Consider the following 24,624-nt stretch of genomic DNA (forward strand, 5'->3'; position numbering starts at 1 on the left):
ACTATTTGTGTTTAGGAAAAGCAAGATTCAGAAACACGCAGTATATATATCACTCAGCTATGTGATTTTAGATTACATTTGCCAATATTCCTTACACATACATGTCCACCACAAAATATTGTGCCTGTGAATAGTTTTAAATGGAAATAACATTGTGTAAAGAAGGAATGATGTAGAAGGAGTGATAACAGGACAGAACTTCCAGATTCAGGAGCTGTGCGTTACTAAAACAGTTGGAGAAGTACCAACACAAATGAAAATAATAAGCTTCTGCTTGCTGTTCCCAGTAAGTTGAATAAATAGGCCTAGTATACAAAAATTCTGGAAGCAATATAGAGACATAATTATTGCTTTTATGAATCTATTTAATCCTACTTTAAACTTACCCAGGTTGCTGGCTACTGTTACCTCTTCTAATTACTTATTTATTAAAATCACTATTTCTAAAACTGCAGTATTGTGAATTGGCATAAATCATGGTAACCCTCTCTGTTTGCAAATAGCAGTTCTGGTAGCAACTCGGAATCCATCTGTCTTCCTCCCACCCCCACAACTTCCAAAATCTTTGAGAAACTGCAAGCTTTCTTCAAATTACTTCCACCCCCTCTGAACCTTTTACTGTCATATACATTCTTAAAAGGATTCTTCAGCTCAGCTGTCACTAGTTAACAGAGAGTCAGTCAGACAGCTGCACCTCTAAATTTGCCAGTAATTCCTTGCTTTTTTTAAAAAAAAAATCTATAATTTCAACTAAATCATACTGAAATACTGAAACAAATGATGCAATGGAGCCTTCTCATAAAACTAGAAAGAGACAATTTCTACTGATTTCTCAGCCATGGGTATATTGTGTCAAATGGCTCAAAGAGAACAACTACTCCTATATGATACAGACATATAGTTTTGTACTCAAAATCACCTGCCTGTCCATGGTCCAACATTTTCCCATTCTTCTCAGCACTCAGTGGTTTTGATGAAAGCTAACAGATTTTTTTTCCAGCCGCTAAACCAAAGATGAAGAAAGGAGAAGTATCATTAAAAAACATAAATGAGAGGCTAATCATATAATTAGAAATAGCATTAAAACAGTAAAGTGGTTGAGAAGCCACACTGCAAAGCAAAGAGTATAAGAGAAGGAAAATTAACTATGGTATTAAAATTGTGGTACAGTGTAATATGCGTTATTTATCATGAATAACACTGGAAGGTTTGCTGAAGAGTATTAGGATCATTATGATGCACAGGAATAACATGTCCCTGTCATTTCTTTCTTTTTTTAAAAAAATAATTTTTATTGAACAGTTTTTTTAAAACAAAAAAGAATTGTAAAATTCTTCTTTCCAACATTTCCACATCAGTTTTCATTTCTTATATATCCATTTTGTCCCTTTTTTCTATTTATTAATACATGTGATTCTAATATTTATTTATATATATGAAAATATCAATGTACTAAATTACAATCATTCATTCTGTGTCCTTTCCCTTTCTACATATTTGTTCCTATATTCAAACTCCTGTTTTTTCCTCATTTAATCTTTCCTTGCCCTTTATACCTCTCCTCTAACCATTCATACCATTTATCCCATACCATGTAATAGTTCCTGTCATTTCACTCCATGTGAAAATACCAAGGTTGTTGTGTGTACTGGGAGAGAAAGCTTGTACTGCTAGCAACAACATCAAGGATCTGTTTTTAGGCTACCTAACCAATATCTGTCCTGTGCCTTCACATTCCCGAAGAATTTGCAGGAAATATTATTAGATCTGCAAATAACACCATCCTGGAAGGTGGGGTGAAGAAAAAGATAGAGAAAAAGAGAAGTTTTTTTAACAGTGGTATTGCCAACTACCTCACTCAGTCATCTAGCAAAGAAAGACTCTTGACCATTTGCTTTTGCCAAGAATATATTTTACTGACACTTAAGTGACTACAGATGTAGCGTAAGCTGAATCTGAGGTTTTCCGCACAAACAATACAAAGTAAATTTTCCTCTCCCCCCTCCCCTGCATCCCCCTGTTATCTGTAAATGTCTACTTAGGTGCTTGTATATTGTTTAGGAAACAGGCTTTCAGTTTCAGCTCTGCATATTGGTGATTGATCTTGATTGACAGAAGCTTCTCACAATGCAGCCAGCTCAGCTGGACTTCCATTCCTCCCTTTTCTCCTCTTTACATCCCAATCTCTCCTCCCCCCCCCCCAATTGATAATGTCAGGCTGTCAGTTCATGAAGCTTGGGTAGGAGAGATGCAGCCATGTCAGATATGAAACAGAAAAGATGAATACATATCAGAGATAAAAACTTGGAACTTAATGTATGTCTTTTCCAACTTTTCCCTATTCTTCTAGAGAATAAGTAAAGCTTACAAGACCTCTATTTCCTCTGGCCTCTGACTCCAATCTGTTAATTCTAGAATGCTTTTTGCCAACTTTCATTCTAGCTTACTCTTTCCTTTTCTCGATTCCCTATTTGTTTGTTGGGTGTATCCCATTTTGGTAACTTTTCCACAGTCAACAATAGAAGATGAAGTCTGGGAAGAGTAGGCATGTGTAAGACTAGCCTGAAAGAATTCTTAAATTCTATTTCTAAACCAAAGAATCCCCAATAGTTCATTTTTGTCAATATGTACAAGGTAATATTGACAAGTACAAGATCGGATTATGTTAAAAGTTGTTATGTCCTTATAAGGACATCCGTCGGGGATTGACTAATCCACCGGCGGGAAAAATGAACTGCTGTCACTGGGCGGCCCAGCCTGCCGGAGCGCTATAAAAGAGAGCTCCGGCAGCGTAGCCAGCATTCTATTCTTGAGCTGAATAAAGTACTGAATGGACCATCGCTGGTCACGTCTTCTTCCCCTGTGCCTGATTTAACACTGGCAACGAAGGACACAAAGAATCATAGCGGCGAACCTCGTGACACACCACCAGCCGACCAACAGAGCCAGGCACTGAGCTGAAGTCACAGAAGCCGAAGCCAGCGAATCATGGCATCACAGCAAGCCCTGCTAGTCTCGCTAGCTGCATTCAACCCCAGAAAGGAAAAGTGGAGATCGTACATGATCCAATTTCGCCAGTTCCTTAGTGGCAACAACTTCCAAGATTTAAACAATGAACGCAGAAGAGCCCTCTTCCTGGTTCACTGCAGCTCAGAAGTCCTGGAAATGGCCATCGACCTCGTGGCCCCAGGGACATCGAAGAAATGTTGTGGGCTGATCTCCAAGAAGTGCTACAAAAGCACTATGCCCCAACGGGAACTCCAATCGCTAACCGCTTCACCTTCCAACAGAGGAACCAGCTGGAAGGAGAGTCAATCAACGACTTCGTGGCAGCCCTACGCCAAATCGCAGCCAACTGCGATTTCAACAACGTGGACAATGCCATCAGAGACTGCATCGTGTTTGGCATGAGGGATATGGCACTCCAAAAGAAATTCCTAAGCAGGAAAAAGATACCTCTTAAAGACATCCTTGAAGAAGCCATGGCTGCCAAAACATCGGAGAAAGCAGCAGCCGCAATGATGAAAGCCAAAGCGGTTCACAAGATCCAAAGGGCTCCCCAAACTTCCATCGACGAATCCACCACGGGATCCGAGTCAGAGGAGGAAATGGCCGTCCACAAGGTCTCCAGACCCCCAAGGCGGGAAGCCGTGCAAAATGGCAACCGGGGGGAATGCTGCAGCAGCTGCAGAGGGGACCACGTGAGGGCCAAATGCCGGTGGAGAAATGCAACCTGCAGACGTTGTCTGAAGAGGGGCCACATCGCAGGAGCATGCAGAGCTGGGGATCCAGCTCCAGAACCATCTAACCACCATTTTTGCGAAATTTGCAGATTACCAAAGATCATCTAGACGGTCCTCCTACACCCAGACGAGGGGACAACAATGGCACCAGGAGCAGAGCAGTCCATCAGACCACAATTGCCCATACCAACAACAACAATGCCACCAAGTACCATGTGACGGTGCACGTGGAAGGGACACCATGCTCCATGGAAGTAGATTTGGGATCAATCTACTCCATCATGGACTGGCATCAGCTGAAGCGCTTAAAGCCAGTAAAGCTTCAGTAAAAAGGACCTGAAACCCCTACGGTCAAGGCTGGTTGACTTCGGAAGAAACCCAATCGGAGTCCTTGGAAGAATCTGGACTATTGCAACGTTCTCTACATAGGGCTCCCCTTGAGGAGCACTTGGAGGCTCCAACTGGCGCAGAGTGCGGCCGCGGGGGTGGTTATAGGAGCGATGTGGCGTTCCCATGTAACACCTCTCCTGAGCGAGCTGCACTGGCTCCCGGCCGGGTGCGCTTCAAGGTTTTGGTTATCACCTTTAGAGCGCTCCATGGCTTAGGACCTGGTTATTTACGGGACCGCCTGCTACCACCAATAGCCTCCCACCGGCCGGAACTCTCTCATAGAGAGGGGCTCCTCTGGGTGCCGTCGGCCAAACAATGTTGACTGGCGGCCCCCAGGGGGAGAGCCTTCTCTGTGGGGGCACCTACTATCTGGAATGAGCTGCCCCCAGAGATACGGAGGATCCCAGATCTGCGCACCTTCCATCGCGCTCTCAAGACTTTTTTATTCCATCAAGACGGCCTGACCTAAATCTTTCCCCTTTAAAATGTAAATTTTAATTTGTTTTTAAATTATTGGGTGTTTTAAATTTGTCTCGGCCAAATTGTTTAATTCGGTTTTATTCTGTTTTTAAATTTTGTATTTATGTGTTTTATTCTGTGGCTGTTCACCGCCCTGAGTCCTTCGGGAGTAGGGCGGTATATAAATCCAATAAATGAAATGAAAATGAAATGAAACCTCACTCCAGGTCACCTATCACAACTTCCATGGCGACCTCCCCATCACCATCATCAAGCACAACCTTTTGGGAGTGGAGTGGTTCAAGCCATTTGGGCTCTCAATTGGAGGGATTCACCAAATTCGTCAGGACGAACTCGACAAACTCATCGAAGAGTTCAAGGAAGTCTTCGATGGTAAGCTGGGTAAATTTTGGGGAAAACCCATTTCCTTCAATTTGGATAAGTCAATTACACCAATTAGGCTCAAGCCTCGCAGGGTTCCATTCGCCTTGCAGCCCAAAGTAGATGCCCAACTGGACAAATTAATTGCCCAGGGTGTATTGGAACCAATCGATCATGCAACATGGGAGACCCCCATTGTAACCCCAATGAAGCATGATGGATCTGTGCGCATCTGCGCTGACTGTAAATGTTCAATCAATAAGGCATTACAGCAGAGTGCATACCCAGTTCCAGTGGTACAACATCTGCTGCATTCACTTGGGAGTGGGTCAATATTCGCAAAACTGGACCTGGCCCAGGCTTACCAGCAACTGCCAGTGGATGAAAAAACTGCAGAGGCGCAGACCATTTTCACCCACAAGGCGCATTTAAATGCAACCGCCTCCAATTTGGAGTCAGCGCAGCCCCAGGCATTTTTCAATCCATGATGGAATGCCTAGCAAGGCATATTTCGATGATGTCTTAATCTCCGGGCACTCAAAAACCCAACTGATTGAGAGACTGAGGCTTGTCCTACAGTGGTTCAAGGCAAAGGGTTTAAGAGTCAGGAGAGATAAGTGCATCATTGGAGTCCAGGAGTCGAGTTCCTGGGCTATCTCATCGATAGCACTGGCATCCACCCCACCAAAACAAAGGTAAAAGCTATCCACGAAGCCCCAGCCCCCAAAAACAAAGTGGAGCTTCAGGCTTTCTTAGGATTACTGAATTTTTACAATGTCTTCTTACAATAGAAAGCCACGACTACTGAGCCACTCCATTGCCTATTGGGGAAAGCGGCACCCTGGAAATGGGAGGAAGAAGAGGAAGCGGCATTCAAAGCCATCAAAGGACTGCTTTCCTCAGACAGCGTGCTCATACAATATCATGAGACACTCCCACTGAGTTTGACCTGCGCCGCGTCACCCTACGGAGTCGGAGCAGTACTCAGCCACCAACTCCCCAATGGCACAGAAGCACCCATCGCTTATTTCTCCAAAATGATGTCCAGCGCAAAACGCAATTACAGCCAGCTGGATAAGGAAGCCTTGGCCATCATTGCTGGTGTCAAGTGCTTCCACAAATACCTCTACGGCAGGAGTTTTAACATCATCACTGATCACAAGCCGCTACTTGCAGGGGATAAACCGACACCAGCATACATGTCCCCTAGAATGACACAATGGGCAATTTTCCTAGCCGGGTACTAGTACACACCAATCCATAGACCCGGCAAAATCATAGGCAACGCAGATGCCCTTAGCAGATGTCCTTCCAAAGAGCCAGTGGAAGATCCAGCCCCCACACTCGGGCTCTTCCACATCGACGACGACCAAGCTTGCCCGGTAACCTCTGCAGACGTGGCAGCCCATACCCAGAAAGACAAGACTCTCAGACAAGTAAGATCATGGGTCCTGCGGGGCTGGCCCACGGGGAAGACGGGAGATGAGTTCAGCAGGAAGCAGCAAGAGCTATCCACCATGAATGGCTGCCTCCTCTGGGGTGATAGAGTAGTAATTCCCCGTGCCCTGCAACAAAAGACCCTGGAAACCCTCCACAGCGGGCACCCGGGCATAATAATGATGAAGGGGTTGGCACGAAGTTACGTCTGGTGGCCAACCCTAGACAGAGACATTGAGGAGTGGGTCAACAAATGCAACCTATGCCAGGAAGTGAGGCCAGCACCTCCACAAGCCCAGCCGATGGAGTGGGAGATGCCCAGCAGCCCATGGTCAAGAGTCCACATTGACTTTGCGGGTCCAATGAATGGGAAACACCTTCTAATCATAGTGGACGCCTTCTCGAAATGGCTGGAGGTAATTCCCATGACATCCACCACAACAGAGGCAATGGTCAGGGCACTCCAGGGGTTATTCGCAACCCACGGCCTACCAGATGTGCTGGTTTCCGACAATGGGCCCCAACTTACATGCCATGGAAGCGTTCCTGGCAGGATTGGGCATCCGTCATGCCCTGATAGCACCCTACAGGCCGGCTGGGAACAGGCAGGTGGAGAGAATGGTGAGACTCACCAAGGAGGCACTCACCAAAATGGGCGACTGGCAAGAGAGAATCGACAAATTTCTCCTTACCCAGCACATCACGCCACACACCACCACACACAAGAGCCCAGCGGAGCTGTTTATGGGCAGAAGACTGAGGTCACCCCTGGATTGGCTGCACCCCCAATACAACCCAGAGGTGCCACCAAACACCAGCCGGCCGCCGCGCACCTTCACCATAGGGGATCCGGTATTCGCACTCAATCTCCACGGGTTTCCAAAATGGCTGAAGGGGAAGATTGAGAGCATCACCGGCCCGAAGTCCTACCGAGTGGAGCGGGAAGATGGACAGGTCTGTAGATGTCATATCAATCAGCTCCGGAAAAGGTGGAGAGAAGCGGAACGAAACTAGCCGGGCGAGGTAGGCCTACAACACCCCGACGAGGTAGGCTTACAACACCCCGACGAGGTAGGCCTACAACACCCCATCGTGGTAGGCCTACAACACCCCAACGAGGCAGGCCTACAACACCCCAACAAGGTAGGCCTGCACCACCCCGGCGAGGCGGCCCGTTGGCGCTCCATGGAGGTAGACCGGCACCTGGGGGACGAGGGAAGCCAGCGCCGCCCCGGCAAGGGAGATCTGCACCACCCCAGCGGGGGAGACCTCCACCTCTACCATGGAGTAGACCGGGGACATCCGGGGAGGGGAGGCCCGCAGCACCCCAGCGAGATCGACCCATGCCACCCTGGTGAGGGAGACCTCCACCGCAACAATGGAGTAGACTGGGGACGTCCTGAGAAGGGGGGCCCGCATCACCCAGGTGAGCCTGACCTGTGCCACCCCAGTGAGGGGGACCTCCACCCCCCCAGCGGGGTAGACCATCAATGCACGGAAAGGGCAGGCCAACAACACCCCGGTGAGGTCGGCCTGCACCACCCCGGCGAGGAAGGCCTCCACCACCCCGGCAAGGGAGGCCTACACCAGCCCGACAAGGTAGATGAACGACCCCCCGGCGGGGTCAGCCATCAGCCACACCAACCAGATACACAGAGGCAACCACAACAACAACAATAACATTGGCAAAAACAACAATGGCAACAGGAACCGGGGGCCCAACCAGACTCCCCATCATCGCAAGCCACCAAGGAAAAAGTAAAAACCAAGGACTTACCGGGCATCAGTTGCTCCCCACCAATCAGCAGCAATGTCCGGCCGCAAGGCATCCAGCAGTCAGGACAGGGAGAGGTCCGGCGACACCAGCGAGGAGAACTTTGAGACTCAGCCGGAGGTGCTGGGACAGGGCCCGCACACTCAACGGCCGAGCTCCGGATGGTTCCAGGGCAGGAACCAGAGGAAACAGGCGCTCCGCCTGCTCTGGTAGGCAGTGAAGCTCAAGTGGGACTGCGCAGGTCAACCAGAACTATCAGACGTCCCGCCTACCTGTGCGACTACATAACTTTTATTGACAGTGATGGACAGACTACGAACTAGGAGGGGAGGGGTGTTATGTCCTTATAAGGACATCTGTTGGGGATTGGCTAATCCACCGGCAGGAAAAATGAACTGCTGTCACTGGGCGGCCCAGCCTGCCGGAGCGCTATAAAAGAGAGCTCCGGCAGCACAGCCGGCATTCTATTCTTGAGCTGAATAAAATACTGAATGGACCATCGCTGGTCGCGTCTTCTTCCCCTGCGCCTGATCTAACAAAAGTGATTAAGTGGAATGTAATAATTACTTTCTTACACTGATCAGTATCTGGTTTTAAAATACATAAATGTTATATCTTGAAGTTATCCAAATTATTTTTTCCTGGATGGTGCAACGGCTGGATATTATTTTATTTTTCCCATTTGAATGTAAGTACTCAGGCACTTATGTCTGTCAGTTGCTATGATATTTTTTAAACAAATGCTGTTTCTAAGCAAATCTGAAGAATACAAATATATTGCATGTCTCTTTTAAAAAATAGATAGATATCATATCTATTAAAAAATAGAAAGAATCAGTAACACTGCTTCTATTACAGGAATGTTCATAATCACCAGGCAATTATCAATAACTAAAAAGACAGATACTAAATGCCAGGGCTCTGCTAGGAATGAAAAATAAGAATGTGAGTTGGTACAGGGAGCCATGGAGCAGCTTTTAAAGGAGCATGGAAATAGTATTAGGAAGAGTCAGACTCTTCCTGAGTCAGTGGGTTATAAGGGGAAGAGAAGATGAAACATAAGCAGACTTGTGAGAATCTACTATTACAGCCAATAAAATATAGGTGAATAAGATATTTCATGGCTTAAACTGCTATTAACAGTGATTTAGTCCTGTAGGCTATCAATATGAATTTGGCTATGATAACTATTGTTCTTCAGTTCTTGTCTGACAGTTGGTGACAAACATAGAACTCAGCTGACTGCCAGGGAAATAGCTAGAGAAAAGTGCTCAGAGTCTTAAGGGAATCTCTGTAGAAATCACAATATATTAGGATGTGGGCCTATGACTCAATAGCATCCAGACTGAAAGGGCAGGGTTTTTCTGTAAAGAAGATTTTTCTGAATCTACCCTTGAGAACTAGGGTGGTAAAATGTCAAATTGCATTAACATAAAATCCCTCTCTTCTTTTAAGACTATTCCTTGAGAACAAAATGCTATTCAAAACACTTTTGAAATAAATTCTGCTTTGGGTGAAATACTAGCAGCGTTTTGAGATTGGCTTGTTTTCTTTTCTTAACTGTAAATCATGCACCTTATCAGTACTTTTTCTAATAACTGTATTTGTGTGTTTTGTTTTGTGATAAACATCTTATTTTTTGTAGATAATACCAGTTTTGAGAATGACAGTTCAGAATGACAGTAGCAGGGAGGAAGGGTTCAATGGCACCGTCAGGGTTCCAAGTAATAGATCCATAGCAAGCAAAACTCTGAGGCAGGCAAATTCCTCAAAGGATAGCTTTTTTAGAAATATCATATTGGCACATATCTGGTGAAAACCTACTCTAAAGGTTCCTGTGGTTTTCACCTAGTTAAAAGAGAAAGTTTTCCCCAAATCCCAAACAATCAGTCACATGGTCCAATCAAGACGCTGTCAGGTCATCTGGAGATCTCCCTCCTTCTTCAGCAGTGCAGGTGTGAGAATGTCCTTGGTTCTCAAGAGAAAGTATTTTATTTTGGCTACACAAACCCCTCTATCTCTAATCCCCTCCTCCCTGTCCCTCAGCTCCAGTGTGGCAACACTGAAGCTCCAATATGGCTCCGGTCAGGACAGCTTCAGGGTTGACAGGTACTATACTTGTGCCACCTGCCCTATTCTGATCCCTGTTATTATTTAAAAGAAGAAAATGCAGAGGCAGATTTAATATGACACATGTTTTGCTTAAACAATCTTGAACTTCATTCTAAATGCATTGTATGGAATATCAAATGCTATATGGATGTTATGGAAGCAAGGGATGTCTACATATGGGGAAATTAGAAGAATATAATAGAAAAACAGAAACTGTTCTTCTAATTATATCATTCTCTAATTAACAAATAAATAAATAAATAATAAAACTATTTTCCCCTGCCTTTCTTTACTTTGGAATGTTGCTAATCCTGAAATTGAATAGTGCAATAGATATAGCATGTATGTTGATGTATTAATCTTAGGTATAAAATCAACTTCAATTACATGAAAAACATATTTGATTCCTTTTTTTCTATAAGAATCCTCAAATACACTCTATTCAAAGAATGACAGAAAAGATTGGGAAGAAAGTTTCAAAAAAATGTCTATGGAGATTCTCCGTCATCCAGGTCATAGTTGTCCCAAAGGTGCTTTTTCAAGAGATAACTGGACTTTCTTGTTTTTCTTTGAAGACATTTCACTTCTCATCCAAGAAGCTTCTTCATCTCCTGGGAGCTGAAGATACTTCTTGAATGAGAAGTGAAACATTTTCAAAGAAAAACAAGAAAGTCCAGTTGTGTCTTTTAAAAAATCCCTTGTATATTGCATAATACTGAGAAATATATAGAATAGGGAGTTTTAATTATTGCTTTTTCTTTCTTTCATTATTATTATTATTATTATTATTATTATTATTATTATTATTATTTTATTCACAAACATTTTAAATACAGTGTATTATTAGGGTATACCATTTACAAGAAAAAAAGGGGGGCAAATAGAAAATAGTAATAAATATTAATACATGAACTAATAACAGTAATAATAATATAATAACACATTGTTGCTTTTTCTTTCTAAACTATTTCGCTGCAGGTATCTTCATTAGGCAAAGACAATCTTCACGGAAATAATGGATTTCCTAAATTTTACTGAACAAAATTATACACTGGAACAAAATGATACAGAATCATTTAAAAAAGTAACTTCCAAGGTTCTAATTTCTATTACACTTTCTGTTCTAGCAGTAATGACAACTGTTATCAACTCTCTAGTGATGACTGCAATAATTGTGACCCGGAAACTCCATCACCCTGCAAACTATTTAATATGCTCTTTGGCAGTCACTGATTTCCTTGTGGCCATCCTCGTCATGCCCTTCAGCATTGTCTATATTGTCAAAGAAACCTGGATTATGGGTGGGGTGATGTGTGATATTTGGCTTAGCGTTGACATCACCTGCTGTACTTGTTCCATCCTGCATCTCTCGGCCATTGCTTTAGATCGTTATAGAGCAATCACTGATGCTGTGGAATATGCCAGGAAGCGAACACCTAAACATGCTGGCTTTATGATTGCCATTGTCTGGATTATTTCCATCTTCATTTCAATGCCACCGTTGTTTTGGAGGCATCAAGCAGACAGCAAAGATGACGAATGCATCATTAAGCATGACCACATTGCTTTCACCATATATTCTACATTTGGAGCATTTTATATCCCACTGGCATTAATTCTGATTCTTTACTACAAAATATACAAAGCCGCCAAGACTTTTCATAGAAGGAGCATGAGTCGGGTTCTTAAAGAGGAGGCAAATGGGCAAGACCTCTTGGAAGCAAATGAGAAAAGCTGCCGACTTTCTTCAACTGCATCATGTACAAAAGATAAAAGGTCTAACCCTTCGGGAGATTTGGACAGAATTCGGTTTTCACTGAGAAGCCCTGATTCAGAATCTAAGAACGAAAAAGGGTGGAAAAGGCAACGCATTTCTACCACAAGAGAGCGAAAAGCAGCAACTACCCTTGGTTTGATTTTGGGTGCTTTTGTGATTTGCTGGCTGCCTTTCTTTGTAAAAGAGGTGGTTGTTAATACCTGTGAAAGATGTCAAATTTCAGAAGAAATGTCTAATTTTTTGACATGGTTAGGCTATATCAATTCTCTTGTTAACCCACTGATTTACACAATCTTTAATGAAGATTTTAAGAAAGCATTCCAGAAACTTATTCAGTGCAGGAGCTCTCTCTGAAAAAAAAAAGAGAGCTTTTAGTCATTGGTTGATTTAAATCTGATTGGAGGCGGAAGAGAATTTGAAAATCAAATTCATAGATCTACCCTTGATGGAACTTTGCGTATTGCACTTGAGAATTTACCAAATCAAAGGGTAAAATGAGGTTCCAGAAGGTTTTGTAGGAGTTGTATATTACATGTGCATTCATAGTCCTGATTTTATGCCATAATTTATCAATACAACAGTATTTGAAACAAATATATAATGTACAACAACTAAGCCTCAAGTCTTTCCAGAAAGCTTCCCAGAAATTTAAATCAAGCTGGATTGATTAAGTTCTGGTGCCAGAAATTGAATGAGAATCTACACATATACAACAAATTCAGTTCAATTATTTGTGGAGTAGCTCTAATTGTTTACATATTTAACTTATAACAACGTGCACTCTGTTTAAGAAAGAAGCCAATTATTAATTATCTGTTTTGTATCATTAATATATCATAATGAATGTTCTTCACGTGTTAAAGTGTATATTGGGAAGAAAAGAAACTACACATTTATTCAAATGAGTAAAAGTGGTTATAATTATTAGGTACACAGAGAACTGTATGAATATTTGTGAGAATGGGAACAATTGACTCTTCAGTGAGTACAAGAACACACATCTGGAAATGCAAGGTGCTCCACAAGGGGACATGGTAATCAGTTCTCTAGGATCTTATTTAAAATCAAGAAGATACAGAATTTTTTTTCAATGTAACTTACATAAAATTACTCAGTAACCTAAGGATTGCTATACTATTTAAAACTCCGATATGATAAATTTATTTTATTTTTTAATGACAGAATGACTTAAATTATAACATATGTAGAAAATACAGAAAATAATAGTTTGTTTTTTTAAGTAACGGTTTGTCAATAGCACTTCCTTGTGTGGTGGCACCAAATAAATAAAACGTCACTTTCCTTAAGGAAGTATATTCTTTAAATATATTCCTCAGCCTAGTCTGGCTCAGAGGGAGATTATGGAACACCACTTGTTCACCTTAGAATTTCACTGTCTTTCCCAAAGCCATGGCCAATAGCCCTTTTATCACAAATATCAGCCAGTAATATCACAGGGACAAGTCATGCAAAGCTTATCTATTTTACCAAGGGCACTTTTCATTTCATCACAAATGGTGCAATATTGTTTCCTAGGGCTTTGGTAGGCTTTCACCTCTTATTAAAATATATGTATCAGTATTGTCTATTTCTATTACTACATTTTCTTTAAGTTGGGCATATGACATGGTACCGAATGGAGAGAGAGAGAGAGAGAGAGAGAGAGAGAGAGAGAGAGAGAGAGAGAGAGAGAGATTGTCATACAGTGAGTAATTGCCAAAGCTAAGAAAAATAACAAAAGCAATAAATAAACATATTTTTGAATGTTGGGAATGCTGTTTTAGTCAAGACAGTCATGGCTGTTTTAGCTGTGTTTCTAATTTATGTCTTGAAAATATTGGAAGCTGTTCATTTCTTTCTGGAATTAGGTGGCCTTAATAAATAAATCAATAAAGTCAGAACTGCAGAATCATAAGGAAAAATTAAACAGGTTACAATGAGATGATGGCCCAGTTAAAAAAAATTCAGAACACTGACAAACTATTAATAATAGCTCATCAAATAAAAAATACTATGTATGTTAAATGAATGATTATCTAGTATAGTAATTGAAAAGTTGAAGTTGTTTTTTTTAAAAAAAAAATCACACATTTTTGAGGAAGATATTTGCCTAAGTACTTTAGCTGAAACCTTACTGCAGCATTCTGGAGACTGTATTTAGCTTTGTCTAAAACATAGATTCAAAAGACTATGAGAACATTTGTGAGGAAGTCACCTGATTTGGCTCATGAGGCAAATTAGATTTTATAGAATCTATTTTAGCACACTGAAAGGAAACCTATAAAATTCCCTAGTAAGCAAACAAGTATTTCTTTCCCTAGTAAGAAGCACATGGATTGGTGATCAGGATTCCCTACCCCATAGTAATTTTCTTCTCATGGTGAATCATTTATTTGTTTTATTTATATTACTGTTGTTGTCATTCTTTAGCTATTAATAGAATCTGAAATTTTGGTTCAGTCACTCAGCATTATTGCACTCACCTTCCTTTAAAAACTAAAATAGAATTAGTGTTAAAGCAACAATTATCTTAAATGCAACCAGGAGAAAAAAGATATTTGGGGAAAGAAGGCCACATTTGAAACTGAACTACTCATCCCTTCCCTAATCATTAAACCAGTTTTAAAGTCAGCCCACTTTTGTTTTCCCAAATAGTTAGATGCAGAAAAATGCCAACTACAGGTAATCCTTGACCTAGTACCTATTTACAAAACCTGTAACAGAATGCCCCACTGTAGCATCTGTTTGTGGCAAACTTTAATAAGAGTCTTTTGCAAATTGCAAAGCAATTCTATTGTCCTATTTTAAGGATATTTGCATATTACTTCTACCAACTCTACTGTGCTTCCCTAAAAATAAGACCCTGTCTTATATTTTTTTGAACCCTGAAATAAGCGCTTGGCCTTATTGGCATGCGCTCAAAAGCCCAATTGGGTTTATTATCAGGGGATGTCTTATTTTAGGAAAAACAGAGTATTATCCTTAATTTCTATTTCTATAAGCAAACTTCATAAGGCTGCATTTTTGTGAACTACTGTGTTTAGGAAGTCTAACTAGTTTATCTCAAACATTGTTGACCTGTGCTTCTTTCCTAGACTTAATGCATTTTAATGCACATTCAGCCAGAACTAAGTACTCCAGACCTGATTGATCTTTATCTTTTACCTTCTTTATTTGCTTCTATATATTTGCTGTAGCTCTTTGATATTTCATGCCTGGATTAAAATCACCAAAATCACTTCATTCTGGTTTTCAAGTTTATCTCCTTTCAGAGTTTACAGTTGGGACACAGTTTTTATTTAGGAATATGACACATCCTTAATTATGAGTCTGCAAAAATGAATTCTGATATTTTTAATGCCTTTCTAAGGTCACCTGAATTTGAAACTGCTGAAGAAGTGCCCTCAAACATCATCTATCTATCTATCTATCTATCTATCTATCTATCTATCTACCTATCTATCATCTGTCTATCCATCCATCCATCCATCCATCCATCCATCTATTCATTGCTAGCTAGCTAGCTAGCATCTAGCTATCTAGCTAGCCAGCCAGCCAGTCATCCAGCCATCCTTCCATCATCTCCCTAAATGTCCTAATTTGAATTTGGAGTAATAATTATAGTTTGGGACAGTATCATTGAATTTTACACTTTTGAATTTCTCACAGACTAAATTTTAACACACTGAGACAGGAGAGAGAATAACATAACTATAATTAAGAGCAACTGTTACGATCATCTATTTACCTATTCCTTTTGTTGCAAAACATAGTCATAAACGATGGTGTTACCTTGATACTCATCGTTAACCAAAAATGATGAGTACTAAACAATTTTTTCCCATAAGGAATAATGTAGTGAATCACAAGGCAGCTGACATCAACAAATTCTAGCTTGTGCATTGAGTACCAAACAAACGATGAGTACCTGGACAAAATGTTCATGTCAAAATGTGTTGAGTACCAAATTTAATGAGTTTCAAAGCAGCTTAGTACCAAGGTACCACTGTGCTTTCAAAACATTTTAACTGAAGACACTACAATTTCATTAACATTCATGTGTAGTTGACTCAAAACTTTTTGCTAGAAGTTAGTAACTCTTTTTCCAGCTATAATGTTTAAATCAATTAAGGGAGAAGGGAAGTTGGGTGGAAATTCATTTTCCTACTTCAAATACTGCCATAAATTTACTTTTACAAGGGAGAATAGCACACCAAAGAACTATAAAATTATATGTAAATGGAAGGATTTCTTACATTGCATCATTACCCTTAAATTAAATTTGTCCAACTTCTAGTTTTCAACTCCTAATCACTGAGCCAATAATTGATTAATTTGGCCCATTTTCATAATAGTTATGAAATAGGGGAAAAAAGCATTACACTGTAATAATTGTAAAAACCCAAGCAAGCAGAACAAAAATAAAGAAAAAAGAAGTTACTGCTGGGAATGAGGTGATTGAAACTAATGCCAATATGCGGTGGCTCACGTTCATAAAAATGGATACATTTGTAGATAACAATTAAAGAATGAAAGATGACGTTCTAAGATATTGAGTCCTAAGGTATTGAGAAGTTTGGTATGTAACTTCTATTTAATACAATTCATATTCTAAAACTTCTTTTGCAGTCATCTTATTTCTCATGAGACCTTATTTTTCTAGGAGCTTTATGTGGCATAAATGTCATCATGACCATCTTCACAGAAAATAAGGAAGGAGATGGAACTTTGAATCTAGTGATAAATGTAACCTTCCTAATCTGATAAGCAGACTTCAACTAGCTGTAAATTTGAAGAGCCATAGGAATACTTAGGCTTAATCTATTCATTAATTCGAAAAGGAAAACAGAGAGATCCACTCAGGATTCAAAATATGACATACCTTTCATTCTTCTGCTGAATCTATATGGCTGCTAAGAGATATTAGGCATGAATTAATTAATTTAGAAATTCAAAGATAGGAAAATGCCAATAGAGCTGAAATAAATATAATTTCCCATTCAAAGTGGGGAATTCCTAATTTGGGCTGAATTGATATAATAGGAAAATCCTGTTACACTTTTCTGTGGTATTTGATTGCCACCATGCTTGATCAGCACAGGAATTTTCCTAAAAACACTCCTATTGGAAAAGAAAAATATCAAATTATTCCCAAGAGCCAATGATCATAAAAATATAATTTTATTATTTAGGAAAAAAAATACCCTGCACAGTAATAGGTGAGGTAATCACTTTGTATTATTTTCTGGGCTTTATGGGAAATCTATGTTTTCCATCTTTCAGTTTCCCTGTGCGGCTTCTACTTTTCAAACAAATATTGCACACTGAATTAATGAGAAAAAGATAAACTAGCTGCAATGAACAATGTGGGTGTTATTAGTCTAGACCTGTGATGGAGAACCTATGGCATGGGTGCCACAGGTGGCACGCAGTGCCCTGTCTGTGGGCACGCAAGCTCTTGCCCCACTTCAGCTCCACCGTGCATGCATGCGTGCCTTTCACCAGCCAGCTGGTCATTGGGTATCTGCCACACATGTGCGGAGGGGACGGGCGTGTGCTGTGCATGCATGCATAGGGGTGGAGCATGGTGGGGCAGGGCGCATGTGGAGGTGAGTGCGCATGTGCAGGGGTGAGGTGTGTGAAGGGGCCATGCGCACATGCGTGTGGGGTGGGGGGCGCGCGTGCTTTGGACACTCAGTCCGTAAAAGGTTAGCTATCACTGGTCTAGAGAAATCCTGCACAAAAGACTGAAACAAATTCTGCATCATGATGGAAGTTTTTCCTACTTTAAACATATAATGTATTTATTTATCTGCAAGAAAACATAAAGATGTTTATTCTAATTTATTATTGAATTAAGTTTTATAATATTCAAACTCTGATCAATGCAAGTAACAATGTCAATTTTTGTTTTTTTTTCTGAGTCTATAAGAAGTAGATACAATCAGTGTGTCCTCTGTTTTGAATTTCTTCTTTTATGAGTCATTATAAATCATTCACCATCCAGTGATCAGTAGCAGTCCTTTTTTAACCTTTACCTCTGAAAAATACCATATTTAAATTCAATAAAGACCTTGTCTCCTATTACTGTTAGTATAAAAGAGCTTCAAAGAGCCCACTGAAAAACTATATTAATATTTTAGTGAAAGAAACACATTTAAAAGATCTAATTATCTACATTTCTGCTGCTTTTTCTTACCTGTTATCCTTAGACACAGAATCCATTTACTTCTTAGCAAAACTAACTCAATGCACAAGTGTAACATTTCATAGTTATTGTTACTACCTATCCTTCTGTAGGATGTCTTTATGACATCATTCTCCTACCAACAGTGTGTGAGACAGTTTGCCTAATGGTAAAAAAAAAGTGTGGGACATTGTATAGTGCCACCTCTTACCCTTTTGCATTTTAAGGCATGTTACTGGAGAAAACATAACTCTTCTTCTTTGGGAAATTAGACCAACATTCTAAGATGCCATTTTTAAAAAATCACTATATAAAAATAGGTAAATATAACATGAAAAACTTACTTTATAACATAAGTAATCACAGGAAAATAATAAATGATGGATAAGATTTAAATAAGCGCTGTCAGATGTGAAAGCCAGAGTCATATGTTAAGTTCCAATTAAACTGATTTACAATATTGCTCATGTATATGCATAGGAATCTAGTCAACTCACAGCACTATTTTGGTATTAGATAAGGGTTAACAGAATTCAAGAGAGGTTGGATTTAGTCCACTTCTTGCAATTTAGGGATTCTAGGCTAATTTCTCTTTTGATTCCGCCCCCAGACTATTCCACTCCTTCTCCTACAGTGCTGCTAAAATCACCATGAGTCCTTCTGAGGAATCTTTAAAAAATACAGTTAAAGTTAATAAGATCTGACCATATCCATTCACAAGCTTCAGGGCTTTTTTTCTGTTGACAAACTGCAACTCTGTGTTGCTCTCTGGGGAATATCTGAGAAGTGGGTGTGGCTCACCGACGAAGCCTTATAAGGCAGAAATAGCTATCTGAGTCTCCCAGAGAGCAACACAGAGTTGCAGTTTGTCAACAGAAAAAAAGCCCTGAAACTTGTGAATGAGATTTCACACAACCAGAGCTGCAAAACAACTTAGTTTACGTAGGTAAAACCTGGCTAGAAAGAATATGCACATAAAAGCCTACGAAAAAGAAAAAGACATATATATATACTATATTGTTTTTATCTGTAATCTTCTGAAGTTTTCAAGGAGTTGGATCAGGGGTGAAATGCTTCTAGTTTGGACTGGATCACCCAATTCAGTAGCGATCATGGCGGGTGGTTCAGAGAACTGGTAGCAATCCTGGCGCGAGGCTCCGCTCACCCGCCGGGTTGTCATTGCTTCATGGTTTTAACCAGGAAGTAATGTTTTGTTCCATCTGCACATGCAGGGGTACATGCCAGAACTGGTAGTTAAAAATGCTTTAAATTTTTTTTAAAAAAAAGTTCTGACATCGCTCAGCTGATCATCGGAACTTTTTTTTTTTTTTACTTTTTAGGCATTTTTTTACTACAGGCTCGGGTGAATAGATAGTAAAATAATGCTTTAGAAAAGTAAAAAAAAAAAGGCTCCGACGATCACAGCAGTGCCATGCGATCATCAGAGCCTTTTTTTTTCTTTTTTAAAGCATTTTTTTACTACCTATTCGCCCGAGTCAGTAGTAAAAAAACGCTTTTAAAAGTTTAAAAAAAAGCTCTGAGGATCACAGCTGTGGCGCATGATCGTCAGAACCTTTTTTTTACATGGGTGGGGTGGGGGTGCATTTTTGCTCCCAGCAGGCTTCCCTGAAGCCTGCTAGGCCAAAAACGGGGAGTATAGGCCAAAAATGGGGGGTGTGGGGGTGTTTTTGAAGGAAAGAGAGAGAGAGTGGGGAGAGAATGGGGATTTTGTAGTATCCTTCTCCTGCCATGCTCACCAAGTCAAGCCATGCCCACCAAGCCAAGCCATGCCCACCAAGCCAAGCCACGCCCACCAAGCCACACTCACAGAATTGGTAGTAAAAATTTTTGAAACCCACCACTGGGATGTAGCAATTACATTGCTACACTTTCTTACACTGATGAGTATCTGGCTTTGAAGTGCATAAACTCATATATATATATATATATATATGCCATCCATCTCCATATCAAGTAATTCTGTCTTGAAGTTATCCAAATTATCCATTCCTGGATCTTGTAGTGAGTGAGTATTATTATATTTTCTCCATTTGAATATAAGAATTATATGTACAAGCTGCTGTGATTATTTGCAGCAAATTTTTGCCTCTGATTTTACCCTTTAAACTAGATTATCACAAATGATGTGTCAGCTTTGGAAACCATATTAGGCCGGAAGCTTCCATGCTGCCACCTTCTCATGTGTGGGAAAGTAGGAGGGAGGATTTAGTAGAGGGGTTGTTGGTAGACATAATAGCATTCTTCCTGTCGGCCAAGGTCAGGGCGATCCAGCATCTGGAGAAGGAGTGGTCGGAGTTCTAAGTCAAGATGGGACGGTGGTTGATTGGAGCATGTGATCGACTGAAGATGGTTTTTGGGGTTTTGATTTACTGAGGGAAAACCCGGACCTTTCAGATTTGGGTTTTCCCAGATGTGCCAGTTTATCTATTCCAGTAAAGAAAACTTTGAAAAATGCTTGCTTTCGCGTCTTTACTTGGAGTTGGGGTTTTCTGGAACGCTGACATGATGTTTGTCCCAGCACATGTAAAGGACACAAATAAGCTGTTTACCTCTTTTTTAAAAAATGGATGAAAGAAACAATAGTATTATTTCTATTACAAGAATGGTTCATGTTAACCAAGCAGTAATCAGTGATGAGAAGATACAAATACAGAATGCCAGGGCTCTGCTAGGAATGGAAAACAAGAGTTCGGATAGAGAACCATGGAGACAGCCTTGAAAGGCACATGGAAATAGTATTACGAAGAATCTCTGCCTGGCTCCTCCCTGAGTCAATGGATTATAAAGCGGGGGGGGGGAGGAGGAAAGTGAAACATAAGCAGACTTGCAAGATCCTTTTGCTATACTCAACTTAATAAAATAAATAAATCTTCCTGTGGATTTGCTTTCCTGATCTCTTTGACCTAATAGGGCTGATAGATAGTTACTATCTTGCTGTGCTGTTAAGGAGGTTTCTGGTTTATAGCAAAGTCTCAAAAAAAAAAAAAGCCTCAAATGTCATCTGAGATATAACAAAAACAAGCACAGTATCTCAATTGATGCATTGCAGATTTTGTCAGGCACAATATGTCCAAGGAAAGCAAGCAAACAAAAAAAAAAGCCTTCAGGAAATTAATATCATAATTTTAAGTTCTATTCAGCATTTTCCAAGGACCAGGAATTCATAAATGTTTCAGGAAAATATGAACACCATTTCATAGTTTCATTTTATTTAATTTTTAATTTCAAAATGTATACCACACCTTTCTTCCTATATAAACATTCAAGGAAGTTTATAATAATAAAATGAAATATAAAATCATAGTACACACTCATAAAATTGATACAATTAAAATCGAGTTTGCCTTTTACAAGTGTGGCAAAATTATGTGTTTTATCTCCTTGGGAAAGTTGGGGCCCAGCCAACATGGGGAATTCATTCCTTAGTTGGGAACCACATACAAGAAAGTCCTCTCACACAAACAGTTTCTCAGAGGCAGACATTTCCTGCTATGACAGAAGATTCTCTATCTGCCACTTGTTAATGTCTCTTGCCAGAAGAATTTGTTCTGTGGTATGTAGAAAACTACCATTCAGGAATGGGGAAATGAAGCTGAGAAGTATTAAATAGGAACAGATAGGAATTAGTCACTGAGTTGACAACAGACTGCTATCCATGACAACAGCAAAATGGTTTACTGGCAGGTGGGGGGGGGAGTGGGAGATAAGTTATCCCAAAGAGACTGAAGATGAAGTGGCAAGGAAAAAAGATTGCTGTTGAAGATGTGGATGTCAGCAATCCAGCAGACTGAAAGCTTAATACATTTCAAGCAAACTGACCTGCAAGAGAAGACTGGAGAAGATGAGGAAGAGCCATGGTGGCACAATGGTTAGAATACAATATTGCAGACTAATTCAGCTCACTGCCAGGAGTTTGATCCTGACTGACTCGAGGTTGACTGAGCTTTCCATCCTTCCGAGGCTGGTAAAATAAAGACCCAGATTGTTGGGGGCAATATGCTGACTCTGTGAATTGCTTAGAGAGAGCTTAAAGCAGTGATTGGTTAACCTTTTCCAGACCGAGTATCTAAAGCACACTGCCTCCCGCATGTGCCCCACCCCACCTGCGCATGTGTGTGCCTCCCACATGCATCCCGCCCCCCCACAAGCATGCGCATGTCCCCCCGCATGCCCCCCACCCCCCACATATGCATGTCAGAGACCCGAAGATCAGCTGGCTGGTGGGAGGCACACACACATGTGCTGTGGAGCTGAACTGTGGTGGCGGTTGGTGTGCCATCAGAGAAGTTGCTGCATGTAACCTCTGGCACGCATGCCATAGGTTCGCCATCATGGGTTTAAAGCATTGTGAAGCAGTATATAAGTCTATGCGCTATTGATATTGATATGAGGCAGCCACGTCTTTCTCAAATTAGTTTTATGCAAAGTCAAAGATGGTGATGGCTGCTGGACTCAAAGAAAGCATAATATGTAAAGAAGCTGAATAAATGCCACAAGGACTGGGGTAAAAAAGAAAGTTGACAAAAGTGCTTTGTACATTCACCCCCAAAATTACCATAGAAGATATTTGCAAAAGGATAGAGGTTAATGAAGAGAAATTACACCATGAGCAGATGAACAATATGATTTTATTGAGAGCCACCAATTCAGACACAGAGACTTTAATGAAAAACCTGAATGGAGCTATGTTGCGGAAAAAGAGAAGATGGGAATGAAAAGTCAGAATAGTAATAAAACAATAAAATAAGAGTTAAGCTGTAAAATAATAAGAGCCCAAAAAAAGTATTAATAATAGATAATCATGGTGAGGTGAAAACAGGGAAGGGTAAAGTGAACAATTTTGCGTTCAGGCAGAGAACGTTATTGATAAGTACAGAGAGTTTTAAGGTTAAAATGAAATTTCAAGTTTAAAACTACTAAGAATATTGAGTAATATCATTCTAAAATGACACAAATCAGAAATAATAGTCTTTAGGATGAGAACATTCAGTTTATTTTGTATATAATTGTATAATAAAGTCTTTTTTGTAATAAAAGTCTTAATCTCTTGTTTGTTTGCTAGTTGTCTCATAAAAAAACTGAAGATATCTGCTGATGAAAGTAACTGGGCCAGTTTATGGTGAGAAAGATGGCTTCTCATGTTGTCATGTTATTGGGATTTTGGGGGTAGAACATAAAATGAGTACTTACAAAATTTCTATTGAAATATAAGATATCCATTAGTGAGGATAACCTTGCACATTAGAAAGCATTTGAAAATCCTGGTTTATTTAATTATAGTAGCTTTCCATATCTGAATGTTTTCCAGATAGATGGGCCAATTTCAAGAAAACTCGGCAGTGGCTGAGGACTTACTGAATGTTGACGTTCACATATCAAAAAAAGCACCCAGATTGAGTAAAGTGGAATTATAGTATAATGTGGTAATTAAGACAATAAACTAAGAATATGTTGAACTACAACTATCATCATCTCAATCAACATGACCAATGGTCATGCTACAGTATTGATAATATGTGCTAGTGCTTTTGCAGACTGCTGAAGGTCGTTGCAAACTCTATTGAGATAATCTAAATTAAGAATTTTAAACATCCAACACTGATTCAAGCAACTACTGAAAGATTGCTAAAGAAGTTCTTCTACATTGGTGAAAAAGAGAAAGTCCTTGAGGGTAATACAAAAATTATAGAGAATAAACCTTGCTCTAATGAAATATTTGCACATGGATTCACCCCTTACACCAGTGGTCCCCAACCTTTGCGGCTTTGAGGCAGTCTGGCTGATGGAAGAGAGGGGAACTGGGCCATGCAAGTGGCAGGCCAGCAGGCACATGCATGCACATACACATGCATGCGCATGAGCAGTGGCCCACTGCTCATCCGAGTCAAGCTGCATGCATGCGTGTGCACCAGCCCGCAGCCCAGTTGTAAATAGGCCACAGGGTTTGGGGACTCCTGCCTTAGACAAACAGCAACAACTTACTCCTGCTGGGCATAAATTAATTTAACAGTTTATTTAGGTTTCCTACTACATATTTTACATGTACCTAATCCCTGCTGATTCCTATTCTTTTCTCACTCTAGCTTTGCAGGTTGTGCCTCATTTTCACTTCTAAATTGACTCATCAGTCTCAGATCTCAAATCAGCTTTGTTTTTATGTTCTGAATTTAAATGTGTTGGCCAGTGCCCTTGAACTTTAATTCGCCATTAGCAAGATACATTATATTAATCATTTTCTTTGCCTCTCTCACCACTGCTCATTTGCTTACCAACTTTTTCTGCATCTAAAACAGGGGTGTCAAACTCAAGGCCCGCGTGCCATATCCAGCCTGCGAGGTACTTA

The 24,624-nt window shown here is 40.5% G+C and overlaps 1 protein-coding gene across 1 annotated transcript; it reads left to right on the forward strand.

The window, feature by feature from the left end:
* The first annotated feature begins 11,311 nt into the window (after positions 1 to 11,311).
* Positions 11,312 to 12,427, forward strand: HTR1F (5-hydroxytryptamine receptor 1F). Its single transcript, XM_070943706.1, has one exon. It carries the CDS (start codon positions 11,312 to 11,314, stop codon positions 12,425 to 12,427), a length of 1,116 nt encoding a protein of 371 aa, XP_070799807.1.
* Positions 12,428 to 24,624: the final 12,197 nt, after the last annotated feature.

Source organism: Pituophis catenifer, unplaced genomic scaffold, assembly GCF_029215685.1.
Source record: "Pituophis catenifer annectens isolate HBS135680 unplaced genomic scaffold, rPitCat1.0.hap2 SCAF_4, whole genome shotgun sequence".
Taxonomy (NCBI): Eukaryota; Metazoa; Chordata; class Lepidosauria; order Squamata; family Colubridae; genus Pituophis; species Pituophis catenifer.

Excerpts from the sequence above, each read along its gene's own strand:
- HTR1F (XM_070943706.1), top strand. The coding sequence starts at position 11,312 with ATGGATTTCCTAAATTTTACTGAACAAAATTATACACTGGAACAAAAT.